At 35.0% G+C, this 27,197-nt stretch overlaps 1 protein-coding gene across 4 annotated transcripts in view; it reads right to left on the bottom strand.

The window, feature by feature from the left end:
- LOC110105549 (E3 SUMO-protein ligase SIZ1) overlaps positions 1–27,197 on the bottom strand; it is a 36,639-nt gene continuing 9,442 nt past the window's right edge. Inside the window, exons 6-14 of one of the 4 annotated variants that reach the window (XM_028700966.1) lie at positions 21,155–21,242; positions 19,581–19,656; positions 18,305–18,378; positions 18,068–18,175; positions 4,287–4,448; positions 2,798–2,902; positions 2,622–2,702; positions 1,369–2,534; positions 1–418 (exon numbers count right to left, since the gene is read on the bottom strand). In XM_028700966.1, the coding sequence (XP_028556799.1) occupies positions 397–418; positions 1,369–2,534; positions 2,622–2,702; positions 2,798–2,902; positions 4,287–4,448; positions 18,068–18,175; positions 18,305–18,378; positions 19,581–19,656; positions 21,155–21,242 (1,882 nt within the window). In that variant the 3' untranslated portion in view covers positions 1–396. Of the gene's footprint in view, positions 677–1,368; positions 2,535–2,621; positions 2,703–2,797; positions 2,903–4,286; positions 4,449–18,067; positions 18,176–18,304; positions 18,379–19,580; positions 19,657–21,154; positions 21,243–27,197 lie in introns of all 4 variants that reach the window. The other 3 variants (XM_028700964.1, XM_028700965.1, XM_028700967.1) reach the window with 3 other exon arrangements.

Here is a 27,197-nt window from a genome sequence, read left to right as displayed (position 1 = left end):
TGAAAGAAACAATTCTTTTCTATATCAGTTAAAAAGCATAGTATCAGCAATGATTTACATTTGCAGTGCAGGCAATCATATCATACAAATTGCTTTCACTTAGGAGTGCGACTGGACACGAATCTAAATATAATAAAAAGAATATAATATACTGTGGCAGCAAAAAAAAAAAATTAGAAAACTAATTTCATAGAGACCTCTTTCTATTGGAGGATTCTAGTGGGAGCCTGATTAAGAACTGTAAATTTGATATCAGAATTGCAATCTACATTTCTTTTCAGGCAAGCACAGCTCAAGCTTCAAATATGCCATTCCCATTGTAAACGGCCGCTGAAACCTCTTGTGAGGGCTGGCTCCTCCTTTCCCTCACTCTCTCTCTCTCTATATATATCCATTTTAGCTCTCACTGTTTCCATCCCTTCAAAAACAGAGAAACATAAAACACTCAGGATCATTGGAGGCAGCTTACAAGGCACACAGTCCTCGCTGAGAGATAAGACTTGACCATTGTCACATCTAATTAACTAATCAGAATCTGATTCCAAATTTATTGAGTGGAAGGGGCGCTTGCGAGCCGACCGGGGCTGACGGGGATGAGAGAAAGAAATACTAGATTTTTCACCATTGAAGTTTGACTTGCTGGTTCTATCACCACTCATACTAAGAAGCAAAGAGGCTGAAAAAAAAAAAGTTTCTTCATTTTCCAAATTGATGATGTGATCTAATTAAGACTACAATGCAACAAGAAAATATTGACTGGTTAAATCTGTGAGAAACCAAATAGACCTCAATAAATGAGACTCTGGATAGAAACAAGCTTTCTCCGGATTATTTTTTCTACAGAAACATAGGGTAATGTAAAGAATAGCGCTCAACAAGGTATATTCAGTAGGCTAGTGCAAGAGGATGTGGCTGACTTCTACCAGTTTCAGGACTAAGGTTTCGTTTGGGACGGCTTTCTTAATGCTTCTTAAAGCAGCTATCTAATACAAAATTTAAAATTTTTGTACTAAAGAGCTGCCTTAAGAAGCAGCAAGAAAACTGTCACAAACAAAGCCTAAGTTATGTTTTCTGTTTTGAAGTAAATACTCCACATACAAAGAAGTTTTGTAATGGGGTTGAAGCCTAACTGTTTGATGCCCAAGCGGGAATTGTCATCCTAGCAATTCCTTGTGACAGAAGGTATTAGAATGTTTACGCCAGCATACAACGCTAGCAAAGGAATGCTTAGACTCATGTGAATCTTAAGATAAAAAATAAATATCATGAATGCACTAAGAAAAGTCAACTCAATAAACGAGGAGAATTTTAATAATAAACTAATAGGTATCAAACAACAAATAAACATAGAAGATAGAAGAATTTTACCAACCAGTAGCTAATGATTCCATTCTGTTATCTTCAGGTGCAAAATGATGTTCTGAACTCTGCCCATTTGCTGAAGTAGAGTTGACATGTGGTTCAACCACACCAAGGCTAAGAGACATCCAATCATCAGGGCCAATACCATTGTCCAACTCAGCATGGCCGCTCAAATCAGGTTGAGAAGGAACACTGGCTAGGGGTTGACTAGGTAGAAAGATTTGCAATGAAGGGTCTCCACAGCTATATGTTAAATGATTGCTGTTCATCAAGCTTCCATTAGAACTATTGTCAGGACAAGATGGAAGATCTTGGGCCTGACAAGCCTGCTCAAAACCATTTGATCTCAGGTTGTAATCATCCGGTCCTAGCCCAGCAAAAGCATCAGAAACATCGGTATCAGAACCAAATAGTTTAAGGCCCGGACCATTCTGAGGGCATGTCGGTAATGGCCAAAGAGGCATTCCAAAATCATCAGCATTGTTGTCACAGAAACCAAGGTATGAGACCGCATCAGCCCTCAATCCAGAATCATCAGGGTAGGCATCTGCAATCCCTCTATGATCAGCTGGACCAACATTACAGTCAGAAGGAATAGTGTCATGAACTGTTGCGGGAGAAATCATGGTAACGTTATCTTCATCAGAGTCACTAAGGATGATTACATTCGCATTTTCAAAAGGAACTGGAGGACATATGTCCTCAACTTTGTACAAGCCCAAAGAAATAGAATCAAGCTCATGGCTATTAAACTGCAAATCAAAACTGCCTCCACCATCTTGGTTAACGCTTGGATCTTCACCATCTCTGCAGCTTCCAGTAGCACTGCTGCTAGTAGGGATTATGTTTTGGCAGAAATCTCCAGATCTTTCTAATGCCAAAGTTCCTGAAGAGTGATGCTCTGTAACTCCAGGTTTATTGAACACCCAATCTCCATTGTTGTTTCTCCTGATGCCTAACTTCAAACCAGTGATTCCTTCAGAAATATCTTCTTTTTTAATCTGAGGATAGATCCCCACGTCAGGTTTCACATCAACGTCTGTTGCAGCAGAGAGAGTGCCATCAGGCAAATGCCATTGCAAAAGATCCTTGATATCAGCAGAGATTTTTGCACGCCAAGAACCATCAGGCTTTACATCAATCTCATTGACATCCTCCCCACAATTTTGCATCTGGAAAACCAATAAATATGCAGACATGATCACCATTCAAATTCATAGTTATGAATTAAATTGAGCTTGGTGCAGTGATGAACTTACCAAAGATGTTATACGATTGAAATATGGATCTATAATCATATTTTCCAAAGAGTAATTTTTAAGACAAATTGGACATTGCCACTGCGAGCAAAGGAGAAGATAACGAAAAAGTAGATTGTGAGAGATCCAAGTTAGACATAAAAAAGTTTACAAACAATAGACAAAAAATTAGGCACCTTCCGAGAGCGCTGATTAAGTTCCACAAAAGTTTCCAGATCAAAACAGCCCATGTGAATGCAAGGCTTAAACCTACCAGCTATCTTCATTCTAGACCCACTCATCTGTGAAGGAAAAAAAAGGTGGCCATAAAGGCTTAATTAAATTTCAATCTCATATGAAAATAGTAACAAATCATGAACCGGATGGAAGCAAACATATAATCCAAAAAAGCAAGCACATACATAAAACATTTCAACAGTTGTTCCCACGCAGGAAACATAATAAACTAGCTGTAGACATAAAACTTAATTAATATTGCTCAAGCTAGACCCTCAATATGGAATGCTATGTGCAAAGTAAGATTCATCACGGAAGATGATTAAGTGGACCATCTAAAATAGTGTAGCTTCCCTTTGCTGGGACAACCAGTTAAACGAGATCCCTTTTTACAAACCATCCATCTTATACAAACCCTATGCCTCTTAAAGTTAAGGAATTTCTTAGTGCTGGAGGATACGACTCTGAGCTCATCCATAAAATTTTCAGATCTATCACGTAACTCATCCTCTATTGGGGGTCATTTGAGAACACCTTCTGTTTTTATTTTTATGTTTTTTCTTTTGTTTTATTTATGAGAAAATGACTAAAATAACCCCTCAACTCTTTGTAAGGGACCAAAATGATCCCCAACTCTTTTGAGGGGCAAATTTCACCCTCAACTCTTTAAAAAAGGGTAATTTTGGAATGTTAGGATTAAAAAGACCCCTTTTAAAGGAGTTGAGTGATCAAATTGGTCCCTAAAAAAGTTGGGTACCAAATTGGTACCTCACAAAGAGTTGAGGAACCATTTTTGTCCTTTTCTCTTTTATTAATATTCTAATATAAAATAAAATCATATTTGGTATCCTAAATAAGTGTTGCTTTTATTTTTATTGAATATTGCATAAAACTGATGGCAAGCAACAATGGCAACCAACAGTTGTGATGACCATAAAACAATAAAGATGAGCGGTGGCCAATTTTATTTTCATTTAAAAAAAATAAAAACACCAAAAAAAACATCTAAAAATAATTTTAACAAATAGCTTGATGTTTAAAAAAAAAGTACAAATCAAAAATGTTTTTTTTAAAACAAGAAAAAATTATCTCAAACAACCCCTTGGCTTTCTAGACTCTGACTACCACGGGTTGAGTCAGCTCTAAATCAGCCTCGACCCACCTATGGAGCCCATTCCAGACTTTTTCCTAGTGGTCTCTGACTGGAAACTGGAAATTTGGTTTTCCTGCCAAGATCCATTTGTTCATGTGGAAGCTTATTAACTCTAGTTCTACCCATTCAAGACATAGTGAAATCTAAAGGCATTCAATTAGCTTCCAAATGAGTCCATTGTTTTTAAGCCAAGACCCTAAATCACCTATTCATCAGTCGCCCACTCCAAAGGATATATAAAAGCACACTTCTCCAAACCCAACCAAAATATTTCGCACTAGAATATAACCACTTACAGGACAGCGAAGGTTGACAGAGACTGTGTCAGCAACCACTTCCAAGTCACTGTCACTATCTGCATTCTCAGTGGCAGCTCCACCACCAAGACAGCGGCGAACTCGGGCAAGAGCATCCTCAAAACGCTCACCATAAGCTTCCTTTGGCACCAAACTAAGGACCTGGATAAAATAAGCAGAACAAATAAGGAAACTTATAGCTCATGCATGAGACATCAAAGTTGATGGAACAAATGGATAAGGGCAAACAGAGAGTTGAACTATGATAGGGAAATAATTAGTACTAATGCTTGATGCAGATTGATTGTTGATTTGTTTTGAAATTTGAAATTTCGGGAAAATTTGCAGTAGTGAAAACAATGATCATAGTAAAATTGCAATTATTCAAGAGGTGTCAAAGCAAAATCTTAAATTCTAAATAAAATTGAACAGAAAGAAACAGCTAATGAAATTAACAGCCAGTTCGTATCATGAACTCCTTCAGCATTTCTAGATAACCATGCTGATAAGGTATTAGCATCATCCTGAATATGAGCGTCAGCATACCAATGAAGCTACTCACTCACAGATCAAAAGATAAATAGGCCTCATCATTGCCGTTTTTCACAAGGACGTGAATTTGGCCCAAAGAAGATTGATGAAAGTACATACCTAGTAATGGAAATCTGAAAGTCTGTACGTGTTCAAAGCTCAAAAAGTACATCTTACGAGAAAAATACCGCCATTAAACTCCAAATCTTGAATGACAAACTGACCATACATATCTACAAGGTTGCTACCAATAAGCCAATGGTCTTACAGCCATTATACGCAGCATAAGTGAGATATTGGCTTGAGGATGGATCTAATTTTTAGGTAGATTTCAAGGATACAAAATCATAATTTCAATTAGAAGACTTGAATGAACATTGATTAAGACATTGCATATGGATCCAATTAGCCTGCAAAAAATCCAAGGGTATAATAAACCAATCCAATTGTAATCTAGAAATAATATCAATAAGAATGGAATTAGGGAGACCGCAATCACCAAGCTTCCTGTAAACAGGTATCACTCTATGAGACAGTATGGAGTTTCTTGTCTCACTAACACAAAGAATGAGCAGATTGCAGATGGTAGAGTTTTTGTGATGACCTCCTTGGAGATATTGAACGCTTCTCTCTAGAAGAGAAACATGTAAGAAATGTGATTTTAAAAAGCTGAAACCTACCAACTCCAAGAGAGGGTGAGAGCTTTCCAGCCAAAGGGCCTAGCATTAGTTTTGTCAATAAGGGATTGATAAAAAAAGTAACTGAGTCCAATGGTGGCCAGGGGAAGGCAAAGGTAAGTAATTGGGAGGGATTCAACAGTAATGTCAATGATGACAACCAAGTTAAGGGGCCAGGTGACACTAAGGGCAAAAAAAGATTTCTTAAGGTGGTTGATGGAGGCTAAATTCAATGAGAATGGTTTGGAGCACAACCGTGACAACTTTGTGCAACTATTTTGCCAACGATAAAGACATCATCGGAAAATAGTAGAGATGGAAACGTAGAGGCTAGATTGGTTGATACTAGCAAAACAATTGTTATGGATGCCATTATTAAGGAGACAAGATATGTCATCCAGGTTTCCTATAGGCACAAGCTATAATAATCGGTTCAACTACCAGTTCAAATGAATTGGTTTTCTTTATTAGACGAACGGATCAAACGGGCAACGACGGAGCAGACGCATTTAGGGTTTAGGGCGTAACTGATTAATCGCGCGCAAAAGTGAGAAATAGCTACTCCTTCTGAGTCATAACTTTTTTCCGCTCATTCCTTTTGGAGCAAATCGCGTGAGAGTGTCAGTCAAGAGAAAAGGCTGAGAGGAAGAAGAAGGAAGTAAGTTTTTCAAATTCATTTCTTTTGGTATGTTTTTCTTCTTATGTGGTTAATCCTAAGAAAGATATAAGTTATATTAAAGGGAGATTGAGAGAAAGAGAGAAGGAAGCTAACTCGATGGGTAGGGCATGCGAGGACCCTCGTGTAAAGGAAGAAGGGAAGATTTTTTTTTTTAGTAAAAGATGATGATAAGAATTTTTTTCTAAAATTTATATATTAGAAATTAATTAATTATGATATGTATATAAGATAATATGATATTTTTATGTTAGGAAATGTATAAATCAAATTTTATATAAACTTGATTGAAAAGAATAATGAATGAGATAAATTGCATAGAAAAAGAGAGATTTTATCAAATATAAAAATAAATATAAAGAGAAAGAGAATAATTTTATTGCTAAATTAAAATTCAAGCATTAATTGCATATATTTAATAAATAGTTAATTAAGAGGGTGAGAGAAGTTCTAATCAATAATATTTGAGATATTAATTTAAAATTCAAATTTACAATAATTAATTATAAATTACAAGTTAGAGAAATTTAATGAAGTGAAGTGATCTTTTATAGGTTTTAAATCTATCGTCATTGGAATAAGGAATAAAAGTGAAGCAGTGCATTTCCTAAATTCAAGATGAGTACTCAAGTCTTTTAATTACAGTAATAATATTTGCTTCTCCTACACATGATGATCAAGTACTATTATTATCTAATTGCTCACTGCTAATGTTACATGATCTTTTCTTTATTAAAGATAATTGATCATGTTAAATTAAAAGACATGAATTTATATCATAAAGATATAATTTATCTTATATTATCATGATGTTTATTATATAATTCAATGTGAAATGATATGGAGAAGGTAAATGATATGATTTCTATAATATATTTGCATGTGCATGTTAACTGATGAAACACACCCCCTTATGGTACTGACTGGGGACGCAATGTACCCGTGTAAGTTAATGAAAAAAGTTATGAAAAAGGAGTACCTTCATTGGTACTAAATTAGACGGTGTCTCTTATGACGGTTGGATTATTTATGAGAAATGATATGATTAAATGAGAAAAATAAAAATACAAATATGATATATATAACATATATGATTTATGTATAACATTGAAAGTCTTGATGAAATGATATGATTAAATGTAATTATTTATGATATGAAATGAAAAAAAAAAGGATAATACATATTGTTTCAATTGCCTTAAGTTACTGCAGTTTAGAAGCATGTTTCACTCATTGAGATTTAGCTTACTTTTAGTTGCTCTAATATTTTCAGGTATAATTTAAAATAATTTAAATTAACAAAAGAGAAGAAAATGTGTACAGTAGACGTGACGCACCAAATGAAACATATTAAATTCATTTTATACCAATTTATTTTTTTGAAGTTTTAATGACTCTATTAGTGTATTGAAGAAATTTAGCAAATGCAAATTTAATCTGTCGTTCGACCTTCTATTCCAGCCTTGTTAGATCAAGCATCTGGGCTCATGACACAAGCCCCTATAGCCTCTCGATAGTGGGAGAGAATTTTTTATTAAGGCTAGTTGTCAAACAGATACATAATATGTGGCCTACAGTAGCAGCATGATTTGGTATTGAAAATTTAATATTTAAAATTAAAATTTTACCACCTTGCACTTAAAGAGGATGGTGGGGGGAGTGATTATAGACTCAATCAAGATCTCATGGTTCTGTGGTCCTAGATCATCATAGTCCCTAGTCTACTTAGTCAGAGGAGGTAGTCAAACCAACCTTATAGAAGGATCCTTGTTGGCAGCCATGGGTTGCTTCGTACACGAATACCTTGTAAACCTAGGGAGAATGTTTGTCAAAGGGAATAAATTTGAATCCGCCTTAGCTAATGAAGGGCTTTGTGCCATATCGATCATATCTTACTAATTCATTACTCAATAATTTAACGCTGTTGGGGAACATATAAGCTCTGATCATGAACGTAATTTAATCATGAACGTAATTTAGCAACAAAACAACCCCGCTAGAGGGTCTCAGCCATAACCATTTACTTGTGGTGACATTTAGCGGTGAAACCATAAGAATGGTGCCATTTGGAAGCGAACCACCAGCTAGAGGATATGTGTCACGTTCTTACTAACAATAGAAATTGAGAATGAATCCTAGATATATTCTAAATTAGGCCTTCGTTCTTTACGAGCTGAAGTAATTTTCAATGTTGTCTACCTCGACAAACTATTGAGGAGAGTGGATGAGTATTTTGCATGGTTTTGAAAACCGGATCGGACAGGCCGATTCGACTAGTTCAACCGTAAATTGGTCTTCCTGAAAAACCAGTCTAGCATCAAACTAGTCAGAACAAGTCTGAACCGCCGGGACCGATCATTGAATCGGTCTCGGTTCTTAAGAACCGGCCGGTTCAAATAATAATAACTTCTCAACACGGCCATCATCGGGTACTTATGGGCAATTTTACTTTATCAGTTGAACCTTGTCAACTCTGTCTACTTGCCAACAGAGGATCGAGTTCTTTGTAGGTTTTATAACCAGGGAAGAAAACAAATATCCCCGATCGATACTGCGACCGTATATTTTTTTTATTGTCTGAGCCGTGTCAATACCATCTACCCACATAGAAGGATTGGGCATGAACTTAAGTTCATTTCTTGACCCGCGCAACATCCTCAGACGTCACTTGTGTGCGCGCATCACTCTTGTTAGGGCCCATACGAGTATATGTTGTTGCATGTATTTTGCATAATGTATTTAGATGATTGTTATACGCATATAGTGGATGTATGCGCACATCTACTTGTATCATGTATATTAGCCTATGTATTTTGCATTTTACATTTGCACACTATGTAGTTGCAATGTACGGTATTTTTTTTACATGTAAATGAAATATCGCATGATATTACTTGAATGAAACCATTTGCATCTTCTAAATACATGCATGAGGAAACTCGATTGCGCAAGTACGACATATTTGCATATTAATGCAATATGGAATAACATGCTTGAATGAAATTATCTTCATCCTACAAATACATGCAAGAGGTCATCTTAAAATGAAATTTCAATGTCAAATGACATGCTTAAATGAAACCCTCTGCACCCTACAAATGCATGCATGAGGTCATTTTCAAATGCAATTACAATGTCGAATAACATGCTTGAATGAAACTCTCTGCATCCTACAAATGCATACATTAGGTTATTTTAAAATGCAATTGCAATGTCGAATGACATGCTTGAATGAAACTCTCTGCATCTTACAAATACATGCAGGAGGTCATTTTAAGATATAATTGCAATGTCGAATGACATGCTTGAATGAAACTCTCTACATCTTATAAATGCATGCAAGAGGTCATTTAAAATACAATTGTAATGCCAAATGACATGCTTTAATGAAACCATATGCATCCTACAAATGCATGCAAGTCATTTTAAAATTCAATTGCAATGTCGAATGACATGCTTGAATGAAACTCTCTGCATCCTACAAATGTATGCATATTATGAAATACATATCAATGCGTATTTTAATGCATGAGGGGGTTTCTACAATATTCAACTATAATTAGTTTTACAAGTGATGACCATTTGAAAAATGCGCAAGTTTTGTATTTAAGGACCTATAAAATGCCTTATGTCCGCTTGAACGAGATAATTTAATAAATTTATTAAATTGGTTATTTAAATTATTAATTTTATCCAAATACTCTCGAAAGAATATCAGGCAATCTCTTCTAGTCCGCTCGATTGAATTAAAATCAACGATCAAGGGCTTCAAGGGAGCAAATCGACTCTGATATCGATCTTCGAGCACCTGTTTGTAAATTGGTGTTTCCCCGACATTTTGGCAGTCTTCTGACACCCTCTCCCCGAAAGGGGAAACTGTGGAGGGCACTCACCCTTTTAGGTCCACTCGATTGGATCAAAATCAACAATTGAGGGCTCTATGGGAACAAACGATCCCGGAATGTATTCGACTCCTCTGATTGCGTGATTGTGAAGCTTTCTGCTTTTCTATATTATTATTATTATTATTATTATTATTATTATTATATGAATAGTTTCCTCCTTACTCACAACTTCAAGAAACCAGGTTCTTATGTATGCAATCAGACGAGCTCGAGCATGTCAGAATACAGGAGGGCGGAGCTGAGCAGGCCTTCGGGTCTTATTTGTGTGAGCTAAATCAGACGGGAGGCTCTCAAACGGATCATTCACATGTACAAGAGTGCGGCTGGGAGGATCCTTGGTGTGGGCTTGCTCGTGATGGGAATAGCCGGTGACAGGGTTGGCCATTCGCGTGTACAAAAAAGAGTACGTTGGAGAGGCCTTGGAGTGCAGACGAGCAGGAGGATTGAGAATTTGGGTCAAAGTCACGCGCAGAGGAGCGCCACGATCAAACATGGGTCCGGGTTTGATGCAGCCGAAGCTGTTGGGAGGTAGGGGGTTCGAACGCAGGTGAGCAAGTAGGCAACTCGGGATTTTGTTAGTCTTATTCACAAGAGTCGAAACTGAGGCACGAAGGAATCGAGCTATGTTGGCTTGCGTGCAACGGCCTGAAGTGGGTTATTCGCTCGGTCGGACGGATGCAAAAGGATTGCAGCTGTCGAAGAGGAGGTTGGATCAGGATTCACTGGATTGCCAAAGAATGTAAGTTAGCATAACTTTCATGTTCGTTTCTTTCGTTTGTTCATACGACATGCACAAGTAGTTACTTTGACCACGACGTGGACAACATAGTTCTGTTATCCCCACTTCATTTTTTCTAATTTTATTCAAACAAATTAACTCCTAACAAATTTGTCGTGTTTTCCATGATAAATTCATCGCAACATTCATGAATATTATGATTTGTTCAATTTCCTTTCTTTTTCCAGCTCATGACATTCTATTGGGTTCGGCTCTATGATGCACCGACACTTCGTTTTAAGAGGGTATGCAGTGTCAGACACGGACACGTGTCGGACACGTCATTAGCGTGTCCCATTTTAAAAAAAGAAAAATTAAACCGGACACGCGTGTCCTGCTATTGTATAAATAAATAAATAAATAAAATCATAATCCTGTTATTTCATATTAGTCGGATCATGCTCGAGTCTTCATCTTCGCCTTAATCCTGTATTCCTATTCGTATTCGTGGTCTTCTCGAGTGATTGAGGCGAGCAGCGGTCGATTGGAGATCGCACCCTTGGTCTTCCCTTCCGGCTGTAAGCAACAAGCCATCCTCCTTAGTTTATACGTGCAACCGAGGGAAGTCGACACCAAACAGCAGAAAATTTTTCAAACCTGTAAGTTGATTTCTCCATTTTTTTCTCCATTCGCCATTTCTCTTCATTTATTAATAATTCTGTAGATTTGTGATCGGAAGAGCATATTTTTTAAAGTATTTTATTTGCTTTGGATTAAAATTACTCTTACAAAAAAATTTATTTATTTAATGTGTTTTCACTGCACTTTTACTGCGCTTTTTCTGCACTTTTACTCTTACAATGAAATTTTTGTTCCGAGGGCGCTGCCCCCAGAAACCCCCGCAGGGGCGCTGCCCCTTGACCCCGCGACCTGAACCTCACAGGGGGGCTACCCCCGTAAACCCCCGTAGGTCGAACCCCGCCAGGGGGAAGCGCCCCCTTGGACCGCCGGCATAACGCATGATGCAATAGTTCTTTAATTATTTTTTAACTTTGTTTGACAATATTTATTAAGTCTTTATTTCTTCTACTTTACCAGTGAATTTAAAAGCAAAATGAGCTCTAATGCTGGTGGGAGTGGTTCAAAAGAGTCATCTGTAGAAACTAATAAGCCATTATGGATACATGTTACAAGGTTAGGAAAAACTTTTGAAGGAGGGAATGTGTCATTCAAATGCAATTATTGTGGTGGTACCTACAAAAGATCTTATTCTATGGTGAAAGCACATCTACTTAAGATTTCTGGCCATGAAATTAAAATGTGTCCTAAGATTACAACGTCACAGTTGATTGAATTGAACAGACAAGTTGATGAAGCTGAATCTAGGATCAAAAGGGCACTTCCTAAAGAGATACATTTGTCATCTACCCATGGTTCATCCCACACTTATTTCTCATATGTTAGAGTTGATCATTCATTATCATATAAAAGTGAAGGATATGATTCAAAGAAAAAAAAAAGAGTTGCTAGTAGTGCTTTAGAGACTTAATGTGTTGTGCACACTTTAAATCTTGCTCTAAAAAATATTTATGCAGCGAAGAATACAGAAGCAAATGAAATAATCTATGTTGAATGTCATTGGATAACAGTAGTTGCAGATGATGTGGTTTTGATCAAAAAATGTATTATGAACCACTCAATGAGACTTTCAATGTTTAATGATTTCTCATATTTGAGAATGTTAGCTGCTGCTGAAACTCATTTTGCCTCTGTAATAATCATGCTGAGAAGATTCAAACAAATAAAAAATGCTCTTCAATCTATGGTGATTAGCGAGAAGTGGTCTTGCTATCGAGAAGATGATGTTGGGAAGGCAAGGTATATGAAAGAAAAGGTCTTAGATGATTTGTGGTGTGATGATGTATATTACATTTTGGTTTTCACTGATCTGATTTATGATATGTTGAGAGAAACTGACACACAGATAAATCATGCCTGCATTTGATTTATGAGATGTGGGACTCTATGTTAACAAAAGTGAAAGATATTATATACAGACATTAAAGAGAGTCGCATAATGAATATTCAAGTTTTTGGAGTATTGCCTATACTATTCTTGAGGATAGGTGGACCAAAAGTAACACATATATGCATTGTTTGGCCCATTCATTAAATCCAAGATATATTTGTATTCATCTTTAAAATTCTTTTTAAATTTTTGGTAAATAAATAAATAATTTTATATGTTTTGTATTATTTGAAGGTATTCAAGTAAAGAATAGCTTCAAGAAGACCCTCAACGTGTCTCACAACAAAAAAATTTAGAAGTGTCAAATATGAGAAAGATATGCTTGAAACGATATTTCTCAAATGAGGAGGAGAGAAGAATTAATATAGAACTTGCAAAGTTCTTTGGATATTTAGAGGATTTTGGCGATCAAGAATCTTTGGTTGATAGATGGATGATGGATCCAAAAATATGGTGGTTGATTCATGTAGCTTCAGCACCGCTTCTTCAAACCATAACAATAAAACTTCTTGATCAAGTATCATCCTCTTCCTGTTGTGAGAGAAATTGGAGCACATACTCATTTATTTAATCAATGAAGAGGAATAAAATAACTCCACAACGGGCTAAAGATTTAGTTTATGTTCATACAAATCTTCGTCTTCTATCAAGGAAAACCCCACTTTATATGACAGGTGATAACAAGATGTGGGATGTTGCTGGAGATTAAGCCTGAAAAAAAAAAGCCTTGTCCCGCCGCTTATGTAAACCCTTCCCGCCTAAGTCTTCCACTCATAAGAAAAAAAAAAACTTTTTAGTCCCACACCGTGAAAGACAAAAATATTTTGCTTTATATAATAAGACATTTTGACAAGGTTAGTAAATGTGTTGTATGGTCCGACCGGTGGTTGTGAGTATACGGCTAGTACTATGATCAAATTATTTTAAAGCTCATGAACAGGTCTCGTTATACGATTTGGGACGAAAAAAGAAATATAGATATATAATAAAACTATTTTGATTTAATAGATAATAAATGACTCATAAATATACTTAATTAAAAATTATTAATAAAGTCAGTGGGGGTATGTGCCCCCATGCTGCATCCGCCCCTACCTCCGTCGAATCCTGCGAAGATGCTGCACAGCCGCCGTCGATCAAGAAGCCAACCCTTCGACGCGAAAACGGTTATGAGAAATCGGAGCCGGTTTTCCGGTTCAACGGTCGAACCGGTGGTTCGAACGGTCTGAGACCGATTCGACGCGAAAACGGTTCTCAGGCGAACCGTAACCAGCCGGCCAGCCGGTTCGCGGTTCAACCAGTTGAATCGGCCGGTCCGGTCCGGTTTTAAAAGCCTTGATGACAGGTGATAACAAGATGTGGGATGTTGCTGGAGATGGATTTGAGTGCCTTGATGATATGAGATTATTGGAGGTCGCAAATCTTTCTCTAGATGAACCATAGTTGGAAGCAATGATATTCAATGATGATGATATTGAAGGCCAAAGACCAACATTTGAATCTAATTCTATCATTCCCTCTATTAAGTAGTTGGACTTTCATGTTGTACTAAATGATTTTTTGCTTATATTTTTGTAGTTGTACTAGACATTTTGTACTAACATTTTTATGTTATAAGCTAAATAAGTTATCATTATTTGATTTATTATTGCATGTCATTTTTAATATAATGTTACCTTAATTTTTATATATTATATTAAAAAATTATTATGCCTTGTCCACGTCGCACCCGTATCCTATTTTTAAAAAATGTCGTGTCCCGTGTCCGTGTCGTGTCGCCGTGTCCATGTCGGTACATCATAGGTTCAGCTTTGCTCTCTAACCAATACTAATCCTTCTAAGGACTACATTCGAGGGAAAATCGATAGGTTTGTGATCCCATATCATGACATTAGGAGATAGTAATTGACCGAGACATATATGCTAGGTTGTTCACTCGCTCTCATCGGCTGTCTAATTATGATTCAAAACTTCTCGTAGGACATGACCCTGCAGATTAGGTGATCACCCTTGGACTGCGTCATAGTGACAGTAGTTCCCTGAAGTGTATTGTTGAGGGCTTGAGTTATGGTGAACAGGATGTATTGCAGCCTATAGCAAACCTCGTCAAGCATATTAGTATCATCAGATTATTGAGTTATAGTTTGTCACGTCATGAGGCTGAGGAGCAACAGTATAACTTCGCATTTGGTAGCCCACTCCGGATGTTGAGGGGCTATGTTTGCTGGGCCCAACATATTTTGAGAGCACATCAGGGGGTGCTCAATCAAGCAGGTATTTACAAAGTTGTTTACGCCTCATTGTTTGATTACAATCGGTTGTCATATTCTTGATTTCAGGGGCTAAATGAGCACTAGGACAGTGTCACAAACATCTGTCGAATTGGGCCGAACAAGATGGCGATCACACTTTGGGAGCTACAATTGATTTATGGCCTGCCTATTTTGGTCATTTCTTTTGAGGAGTGTATTCCTCCGAACTACGACATGTTCAGCCATCAGCCAACTGGTCGGTTGAGGTGAGCGGAGTTTGTTTATTCGGATAGATTTCACCAGAGTTTAGCTCACTACTGTCGTCTTCACAGGCAGAGAAGTCGTTGTCGTGGGGCTACTGTTTATTTGGATGTCATGATCAAGAGTTTATTGATTCAGGAGGCGTATTTGTTGCAGACTGCTCAAGTCTACAACCCTTTTGGCATATTTTTTAATATAACAAGCATTTTCAACTGAGTTGTTCGAGCCTAGATTGACAGCATGAACGCAGATAGTTACCTTAAGGAGGATTTCATAGGAGACATCTTTAGTAGCTTTTCTAGCCACATGGATGTGTTACTTCATTTTTCCTGATGAGGGCAGGATCTTTCGTTCCAGCACTCTCTTGATGGCCACTTGATTGACAGTGGCAGGCAGGTTTTATTGGCTCTGGCAGTGCTTACGCAGATGTACAGTGGCTTTGGTCAAATTGTCGTTTCCTGCGGAAGCCACCAGCGTGTTATTGGGGTCAACTACATGAATCTTTTTTTTTCATTGTGACTTATTAAGAGTCAAATTCTCATTTAACTCTAATAAAAAATATAATTTTTAATACTTTTTTAACTAATTCTCTTTAGATCTACATCTATCTTGATTAACATAGGTTAGATCTAATACATATACTCTCCTAACATGATCATCGGAAGGCCGATGCATTATGTGACCAAACCATCTAAGGTGACTCTCTTTAATCTTACCTTCCACTGGAGCTACTCCAACCTTTTCACATATATATTTGTTTTACATTCTATCACTAAGTGTAAAGCCACTCATCCACTTGAGCATCCTAATCTCTGTGAGACTTAACTTAATTTTATGCTTATCTTTAAATGGCCAACAATCTGCACCATAAAGCATTGCAGGTCTCACCACCATCTTATAAAGTTTTCCCTCTAAGTCTACGTGGTACTTGGTATTATACAATAAGCTCGATGAATTCCTCCACTTCAAACATCCAACTTGAATTCTACTAATAATATCCACACCTATTTCACCATTACTTTAAACAATAGACCTGAGAGGCTGAGATACCTAAAATGTGCACTCTTTTTAATGACTTCATCACTCAATACCACAATCTCACACTAGATCAATTGTTACTAAAATTACACTTCTTATATTTTATTTTAGATTTACTCAAGTGAAAACCTTTAGATTTAATGTTGATCTCCATAATTCAATTTTTCATCAACTCCCTCTTAATCTTATCAACAAGAAGAACATCATAAGCTAACAACATATACTAAGGTACATCCTCTTGCAAATATCTAGTAAGAACATCCATGACCAAAGCAAAAAAGATATAGGCTTAAAGCTGATCTTTGAGGTAATCCAACTGAAATAAGAACCAAAACTTGTGTTTGAACACAAGTAACAACTCCTGTATCCATATCCTTGATGACTTGAATATAAGCATATTAACTCATTTCTTTTCCAAAACTCTCCATAGCACTTCTCTTGAGACTTTATTATATGCTTTCTCTAAATCAATAAATATCATATGTAGACCCTCCTTACTCTTTCTATACGTCTCCATCAAACCTCTCAACAAATATATACCTTCCATAATAGACCTATTTAGTATGAATCTAAACTAATTTGAGAAACATTAGTATCATGTCATAATATATCCTCAATTACTCTCCCATTATTTAATGCATGACACATTAACTTAATTCTTCTATATTTCTCACACTCTTGTGCATCACATTTATTCTTAAAAGATGAACCAACACACTCCTCTACTCATTTAGCATTATTTTAGTCTTCAAAATAATATGAAAAAGTTAATAAGCAAAGAAATTCCCTGATCTCCTAAGGCCTTCTGCATATTCTTTTTAATTTAGCCAAAAGTGATATCAGTTAAGATCAAGATGCTCAAATAGGTTCCCAGCACATCCACTAAGCCAATTAATAACCCACCATGACTACATAAAACCTGGTTTTTTGTCAAACAGTTGTTGATGATTTTGCCAATTTTTCTTGACATGTTATGTAAATGGCATACAAATGATGAAAAAGTAAAGAATCCAAATACCCCAATAAATATCAATGAAACATAGTGGTCTGTTTAGCTACACAAAACACACGAAACTAGAGGAGTTGAGCTTCAAGAACTGGCCCCTTTAACATGAACTCAAAACTTAGCAGAATCATGAAGTTGGTGGATTAGCATATTTTTCAACAAAGAATTTTTTTTTGTATGGATTTGGATCTTAGACCTCCACTTCAAAGATCAAAGTGACTATGCTGCTTGAGAAATGTGGTTAGCAAAATATGTCAACCATAGTGTATCAGTAACACAGTACAACTAAGATCATTTTCTTAATTGGCGCCATTTAGATGCAACTGAAAAAATCAATAAAACTGAATAGTCGAAGGTCACATTGCAACCAAGCTACAGTGCCTGACACAAATGAAAGCCATATCAATAACACCTTTAGTGACCTTAGCACAGTAAAGGAATGGTAGAGATGCCTATATTACATGAAGCCCAGGAAAATGTTGCATTTATTAGCAAAATTTATAAAGCAACAATGATGACTGACGGAAACACAGCTTTTTAGCTAATAAATGAACATCAACTAGAGCAAAACAACATCTATCACGAAGCATGATACATCTCATTAAGGACATTTGACCAGCATGCATAGCAAACCAGTTAAGGCACTAAATTGGTGATGCACTGAACATATTAACACAACATAAACTACCTGTTGGACAGTGCGTCGCTTCACAATCCGGACACCAAAACAGAACACACGAGCATCACGAAAGGATAAACATATTTTGTTACTTCCTTCCCTACTGCATGTCGTAACCTAAGAAGTGAAGCAAGACGAAGTGATGAACTAGCAAGATGATAAAAAAGAAAATCATTTCTATTCTATGATATTTAAATTTACAATATCCTTGTAATATATTCCAAATAAATGTCATATCTCACTTACTACGGGGCCATCATCCCGACCACTTATCCCCAATAACTGTGAATTTACCCTATTTATAGTTCGAATCTGAACACCTGCAAATAAGAGAAATGGCAAGAATGCGCTTGAATTTCTGAAAATAGGCAATGAAATTAAGAAAAAAAAAGATAATTATCCTAAACTCTCTATTATAGCATTACAAATGAAAAAAGAGAAAAATATACTGCAATAAAACTTGCAAATATGCTTCACTTCATCAGGCGCTGCAAAAAATTTTGAGCATGTTTCTCAAACAAGAATAACAAATCAGTCAAGCTCTAAAAGAAGTGAGTTCTACCCATTAGGTTAATAAATTGGATGAATAAGTTTCAAGGTTGTCTGTGGTCTTTTGGTGCTGAATCAATTTAATGGCTCGGTTATGAGTGTAGAAATAAAACTTTCTACTAGGGTTTCAATTTTCACTTGTTTATAGCCACATATATGGAAACTTTAATCCACATCTAAGATGTCCATATGATGAATTTTGAAACTTCTCCAGGCTTTCAATCAGATTAAATCAAATTTGCTAATTAATCACTCACTTTACCTTTCCCACTATACATGTCTCTAAGGAATGTTTTTTTCCCAAAGAAACTAATGCACAGCAGAAGATTATGGCCAAAGCGACAGAAGCAACAAAAAAAATTATCCACAACAATAATGGAGATAAAAAGTTCGGGATATGGAAGAAAAGCAGATGGATTAAACATTTGTATACTGATTTATCTTTCTTTCCATCTTTTTTTCTCTTTCACCATTCATTAAATCCGCCTACCTACATTTTATACGTATTTTCCATATATTTATATCTCTTATCTGCATTGAAGTATAAAGTATAATAGTGTTTAAATTAAGAGCTAAGAATCCCAGTGCCTTGAAGTCACTTCTCAAGCCCAGTTGAGTAAACTTTCCAAAAGGGCTAATACAATGCTAACTACAGAAAGTGAAAGGTCAGCCCCAATTTATAAACATTAAATGGCCAGTAACGGTGCTGACTTCCATACAAAAATTGTGATGCAATCCTAACTATTAAATTTACAACAGAAGCAGCAAACATGTAATTCCAAAATAATTTATGGCAACATTGTAGCCAAATTATAATAATTGACAACAGCAAAGAAGCCTCAATTTTCTAGCTGATAACGAAAATTTTCAGGATAGATAAAGATAAATTGAATTTATGATTATAAAATTTCCCTAGAAAGAAAATTGCCACTATTATTGCTAAATTGGTGAAAATACGGTTGCCTTTGCATACCATTTACTTGTAAATCTGGATGCTGTGGCCATTGCATCCGAAACTGAACTTTATCATTCAGTAGAATACACCAAACCTGCAAGAAGAACTAAGATTGATTGAAAAAACAGTCTAACAAATGCAAGTGCACTATTTAGTAATTGATGTGCTCACCTTAGCTTCCTAAGGAACAAACTAATTATTACATATCCTGACTCACACAGAATAACAATATCCATGGAACACAAGAATAAAATCCTTTGTCTCAAGGTTATATGACCCCCTCATTAGCATGGATTTAAATCCAAAGGTCTAACACAGAGATAAATAGTGGAACTTCCATAGTTCAGATAAAACCTTTTCCTTTCATGGGCATCTTGTTCTTCCCCATCCTTCGGTTTCCATTCTCACTGCCTCCATTTACTCCACTCTGACTTATCCTTCACTCCCTTCCTCTCCCAGTTACAGCTGACGAACACTCCCTTTCTCAGTCTGCTTCTCTTAGCATGCTTTACCCTCCCTCCCATTCTACTTTTCATCCATGATCTCATTTTAATATATTTTAGCATAAATCACTTGGAAACATGCCCAACTAATAATAACATAGCATATTATAGATGGAACTCCATTGTAAGTTAAGGATCAACAAGTTTAGGCTGGATATGGAAGGTCAGAAGGATGGCAAGGGTATGAGACGTGTTCAAGAAAAATACAAATTTGAACCCTTAACGGTAAAAAAAACTTCATGGTGCATGCTAGGCCTAAAAAAATATCAAGTACACAATACTATTTTGGATACATAGATAATAGCCATATAATGTACCATACATACCATAAACACCATCCAATTTAACAATGTTGTGAACTAACTTCTTAAGGGTTATTTTATCAGTATACAATATTATTTGGATTCTTTAGATAATAATCATAAAATGAGCTATGCAAACCATCAAAATTATCCTATTTAAAACAACAAAGAAAATAGTCTGATACAATATCCATGAACAAATTAGAATTTCCCTCTTTACAAAAAGACAACATAATATCCATGAAGTTGGCCAAATTAGATATGCTGGTATCTCAGATATCTCTTGCAAGGCAGTTGGCTAAAAATATTTATGTGCTTACCAATATGCCCATACATGCAGTCATGCATTTTATGTACGTACTTATGAGGTGAGCCTTTGGGTGATGAGTGTTCTTAAGAGTAAATGAAAACATTGCATTTGCATCTGCATGCAAAACTTCACATTTATGTATATGTTATTTTAGAGACTCGATATAGATTGGCACATGTATATGTATGCATGCATGTGCAACCTATGCGCATAATGCTATAATTGTATTCGAATATTTGGGGTTTGCAGTATCCCTCCCTCATTATAACATTTATCATGTGTGTCTACATATGGTCCATGTTTAATAACATAATAAGAGAAGTGCACGATGATAGGCACCACAGTGTAATGCAGGAGTTCAAAAAATCAAATTAAGGTAAACCCCAAAAAGGTAATCCTAGGAAAAACTCATACGTCTACAGAACATTCTTATGAAACTACAACAGTGAAAGTAAACCAAAGGCAACTAAACTCAACCTGTAAATCACAATCAGATCTCTGTAACAATTCTCTGTCCGATCTAGAGAGCTGATACGTTTTGTCCACAGATTGTAGTAGGTTTGAGCTGCAAAACATGACAACCAATTAATACCATAACCAAATGCACTAAATAGCTTTAAGGGTAAAAGAGCTATGATCGTATTTTTTTCAATCAGTCTTCCATAAGTCCAGTGTTCAAAGAAAATGTCTTTATCACACCAATGTAAAACATATGATGGTTGTTACATCTAAGAAAACCCTGCAGTTTTGCAACATTTCATGTAGCCGTCAGAAACAGCACCGCTGGCCCAAATAATAGGTTCCTAAGGCAAAGTGCTAAGCTCATAGCAAATACTAAGGATTCCAGACAACTACAGAATGTTTCATGCACACAACTCAGTAAAAAACCTTAAAGGACCATTTTTATTAGGGAAGTTTCATAGCACAGAACTAGGAGTAAATGATTAAATTAGTCACAAGATTATATAGATGTGTCTATTTTACTTGAAGACTTTTCTTAGCGTCCAGTTCAGTCCCACAACCTATCAAATCCTAACTTTTTTTATCCTTTTTTTCATATCAACCTTGTTGAATTGACGGAATTTGGCACTATAAAACAAGAGCTGAGGGCATTTCAGTCTTTCAAGCTGAATTTTTCATATATCAAGCTTAATTTGGTAATTGGATTGAACTGCTTCTGTGGTGATCATGTTATTGCCATCTCTCTTTAGAAATTTATGGCTGAGTCAAGTTACTGTGTTGCTTATTATTATCAAGGTTTTCGGTTTCGTTGAGCATTGCTTTCATTTAAACTGGACTCTGAAAAGCAGTAGCATCACAAATCAGACAATGCAATCATTAAAATTAGATTCATTAATGGTTCGATACGATGTGGAAGTGGTTAAAGTAGTCTTTATTACATATGTTAGCCAAAGTTTTGAACTTATTGTATGCATATCCTCAAACATGTTTTTATTTTATGCTACGTTTGCATGTAGAAGAAACTGATCTTTGTTTTTATTCTTGGATGTTTTTGGTTGACATGAATATGTATTTCATTGTGGTTTGTGCTAATGGTGAGATAGTTTACTTGAAATGGATTCCAACCGGGGATGATTGGAGCAGAAACTTCTTTTTTAATGTTTGATTGCTCCAAGACTCGCTTGAAGTTAAGCTCATAAAACATAAGAGAGGAAAAAGGTTTAATTAAAACTAGCATGTTTTATAAGTATGCAGTGAACTTCAGAAACAAATTTTCCTACGCATACAACATCTTACCCTAGTATAAAGGTCGATGACACCTCCAGCATTTGCTTCCCCAACTAGTTCCCATCAATTCCACATGGTCGAGATGATAGGACCAAAAAGGTTAGAATTTGATAAATTGTGGGACTAAGTTGGATGCTAAGAGAAGTCTAAGATTAAAATAGACACATCTAAATAGTCTAGGAATGACTTTGGTAAATAACTAATCTATTAATAAGGAGTTGTGAATCATCATCGCCTAATGCCAACTATTTTAGGTTGGCCGCGAATGAAATTTTCAAAGATTTTTCTAAATACAAGTTGAAAGAATTTTTGAAAAATAATAAAGCAGACAAGATCTATTAAAACAAATGAATCAAAAGTAACTAACAATTGCATTGAAGTGGGTATAAAAATTTCCAAAGAACTCAATTTTCATTATCTAAAATATTCTAAACAAAATCTTAGCCCAAAATAAAAAACTCAATCAATAGTCATGCAAGAAAAAAGTATCAAATCAAATATGAAAATAATAAACTACACACTAACATGTTTTATGGAGTTATTTCTCACTTAGAATGGAAAATATTTATTTGAAAATAGACTTTTCTAGCTCCCGTCAATTCCACATGGTCGAGATGATTGGACCAAAAAGGCTAGAATTTGATAAATTGTGGGACTAAGTTGGATGCTAAGAGAAGTCTAAGATTAAAATAGACACATCTAAATAGTCTAAGAATGACTTTGGTAAATAACTAATCTATTAATAAGGAGTTGTGAATCATCATCGCCTAATGCCAACTATTTTAGGTTGGCCGAGAATGAAATTTTCAAATATTTTTCTAAAAGCAAGTTGAAAGAATTTTTGAAAAATAAAGCATACAAGATCTATTAAAACAAATGAATAATCAAAAGTAACTAACAATTGCATTGACGAGGATCATAAAAATTTCTAAAGAACTCAATTTTCATTAACTAAAATATTCTAAACAAAAACTTAGCCAAAAAAAAACTCAATCAATAGTCATGCAATAAAAAAAGTATCAAATCAAATATAAAATGATAAACTACCAATAGATTTAAACTTTTTAGCTAACAAACACATTGATCAATAATGTCTTGAGCCCAAATTAGGACCCTTTTCGAAACACAGTCCCTAAAAAATAGTATTAATTAAAGTTGATGATTCGTTGGGATTAAATGGTTCATGTGATTTGTTGCTCCCATATGTCTTAGCCTGTAAAGACCGGTCTAGCTGGGCCGGTTCAGTGAACCGGCCAGCTTCTATTAAATCCCAATTCAATAGAAGGGGGCAGAATAGACAGCCGCGACCCAGGCGGAACCCACGCAAGACCTTACCAAATCTGGACGGTTTGTTTCACTATTTTAAGCGAACCATTGTGTTTAGTGATAATTTTTACCAACTCCTCTTAACTCCTTATTCCTATCGCTAAAGGAAGTGAAGAATAGGAAGAGACGACAGTGAATGAGAGTAACGACAGAGAGAAAGAAGGAAAAAAGGTATGTTTTCCATTTTTGTATAAGTCTTTTCCTATTTCTTCATCTAATCAGTGAGGAATATTTAATTGAAGGCAAAATAAGAGATTGGAAGTGGAAAGAAGATTATGAGAAAAGAGGAAAGCACTCAGAAATTCTTTACTTCTAAAAGTGGAGTAAAGTAAACTATTAATTAAGTTAGATTTAGATAAAAACTTATATTCTCATTTTCAAATTGAAGAAATTATTGTTGTAGGAAGAATTGAATTACAACAAATCAAATAGTGAAAGAAGGAAATTTGCAAGGAAGGAGTTGTGAGGTAATTTTATATGGAAGAAATCAAATATTTGTTAATTCATTTAAATTGGGATTTAATATTAATTAAATTATTATGTTATTGTGAACAGTTAAAGGTTCTCAATACAAGACAAAGATTAAAAGAGGAAACTAAAGTGGGTAATTATAGTTGTGCAAAATTTCAATATTTTATCTTCATTTCAAATCTGAAAAATAGTAGTTAATATAATTGTTTTACTTCTTTTTAGAGACTCAAGAATGAGGCAATAGAAATTCTAATGCATACATTGATATAGAAATTGTTATAACTAAAAATGATTAAAATATTATGAGAATATGAAGTATATGAATATGTGAAAAAAATATATATATATGCAAAGAAGATACATGTAAAAGAAATGGAAAGTGAAGTTGAAAAGTATACATATATATATATATATATGATATGCATATACATATAATAATGCAAATAAATAAATGTTAAAGAAATGATATAAACTATTAAATATAAATGAATAAATGAAAAAGAGAAAAGTAAATGCATGCAAATTACAGGAGTTCACTCCCGTATGTACTAGCTGTGACACATTAAATGGAAATGGAAAAGCAAATGAAAATGGTTGTACATTTATTGGTACATTTAGACAATGTTCCTATACAAATTGAATTGGAAAATGATAAATTGGATTGGAAAAAGAATAAATGAAAACTTAAAAAAATGTATTGTATATGAATTGTATAAAGGAATGAATAAATGAAATGGAAAATGAGATGCATATACTAAACGTTATATGACTATTTATATAAATTATAATATTGTATACGAAATCAAAAAAAGAATATGCATTGTATTTTGTACAAGTTTAAAGGTTATATTATATAAAGATTACCCACTAAGTTTACTTTGTAAAGTTAACCTATCTAACTAATATTTCATATAAGTATCCAGAGAATTAAAAATGGCTGAAAGAGAGGAGTGCGTCTATAGAATACAGTGTGAAAATGAAAGCAGGTAATTTATGATTTATACAAATCTTAAGTATTTGAGAAAATTTTGTAATAGTGGCTCTTCAGTTGTTTTGAGAAGTTGTATGTTAAATTGTTTATGATATGAATTGAATTGTTACTACCGTCCGACTTTTTGTTCCAACCTCGTTAAGTCGAGTTTCGTGGCTAGGTCGTGATACTCATGATATTCAAAACTTTCAATTGCAAGACATTTGTAAGAGGATGTACCCTTAATTTATGTTTTTTCTAAAAAAACTGGGGAGTGAGTTGAAGGAAAACTTGAATCAAGGTTTAAAATTGCACAAAATCGAGTATTGAGGCGATTTTCATTCATGAGGCAAGGCGTTAGCCTCAAGATCCAAAAAATACATAAAGTAAAAAAAAAAAGGTTAAAAGTGATTTTTTATTAATAATCAAATAATATGTTAAAAGATGCCCTATTAACTTTCTATTGAACTATAAAATTACAAATTAACATACATATGAAATAAAAATTATACAAGTCATAAAATAACAAGTGATACATTGCGTGAAATGGAAATTGAAATCTAAATATCACAAGAGAAAAACAATATAAATATAAGAATTGCATAAAAGTATCATATAAAATCAAGTTCAACTCAAAATTCTTACTTTTCTAGTTCACTACTTATCCATATTTAATTCCTAAAGAAAACTAAAATAGTTGGCAACAACTCAAAAATCTTCTACACTATACTCACTGAAAGGGTTTTTATTTGAGTTGTCGTCATAACAAATTGGTCTCTTCTCTACCTCATCTTTGTAAAGTCCAATGTCTCTCAAACTATTTCTTCATTTATTTCAGTCATCTACCTCTTTCATGAATGTTTGTTATCAACCTAAAGATGAGAGTAATACTCCAAAATTTTTAGACAAAGAGGTCATAGTGGTGTGAGGCTTCGAAGTGATCCCCAACGACAACGTTGGCGGTGGTGGCTGCACCAAAGGCGGCAAGCTGGAGGTCAAGGTGGTTGACAGGATGCTATTACGGCTCGGGAGTGCATGAAGACGTGATTTGTTCGGGGGTTTAGGTTAGGATCTAGGTAAGTTTTAATAATATATATATATGACTTAAATTATGAAGGTCAATCTAAGAGTCTAAAGGTTTTTGTTTGAGTAAATCTAAAATTAAACATAGCGAGTATAATTTTAGTACTAATAGATCTAGTGGTGAGATTGTGATATTGGGTGATCAAGTTATTAAAAAGAGTACACATTTGAGGTATATCGGGTTTATTTTTCAAAGCAATAGTAAAATAGATTGGGAAATAATTAGTAAAATTCAAGTTTGATGGTTGAAGTGGAGGAATGCATCTGGCCAATTATGTGATAGAAAAGTACCCCTCAAACTTAAGAGAAAATATTATAAAATTGTGATGAGACTTGCAATGTGTTATGATGTAGAATATTGGCCATTAAAAGAGAAGCCTAAAATTAAGTTAAGAATTGTAAAAATGAGGATGCTCAAGTGAATGAGTGGCTTTATATTTAGAGACAAAATGCGAAACAAATATATACAAGCAAAGGTTGGAGTAGCTCCATTGGCAAATAAGATTAACTAGAGTCGTCTTAGATGGTTTAGTCACATAAAACGTTAGGCTTCCGATGACCCGGCTAGGATATGTATTAGATCCGGCCTATGTTAAGAAATATTGAAGTAGACCTAAAAAGACAGTTAAAAAGTATTAGAAATAACTTTTTATTATATTTAAATGAGAATTTGACTACTAATATGATACAATAGAGAAAAGGATTCATATAACCAACTCCAAGCAGCGGGATAAAGGCTAGATGTTTCTGTATTGGTTAATATTGATTGTATAATTTTCTTAATCAAAGACTGTATGGCTTAAAAAATGACCTATTAACATTTTGGTCATTTGAATTTTTATGTACAAATAAAGAGTTGGAGTAGGGCACAACGGCCCAACTGTAGACCTCCCAACCAAAATCAACAGTTTAATAATTTTT

This window comes from Dendrobium catenatum, unplaced genomic scaffold (genome assembly GCF_001605985.2).
Source record: "Dendrobium catenatum unplaced genomic scaffold, ASM160598v2 fragScaff_scaffold_1608, whole genome shotgun sequence".
In the NCBI taxonomy this organism is placed as follows: domain Eukaryota; kingdom Viridiplantae; phylum Streptophyta; class Magnoliopsida; order Asparagales; family Orchidaceae; genus Dendrobium; species Dendrobium catenatum.
The sequence above is the reverse complement of the archived record's forward strand: the minus strand, read 5'-3'. Positions and strand labels throughout refer to the sequence as shown.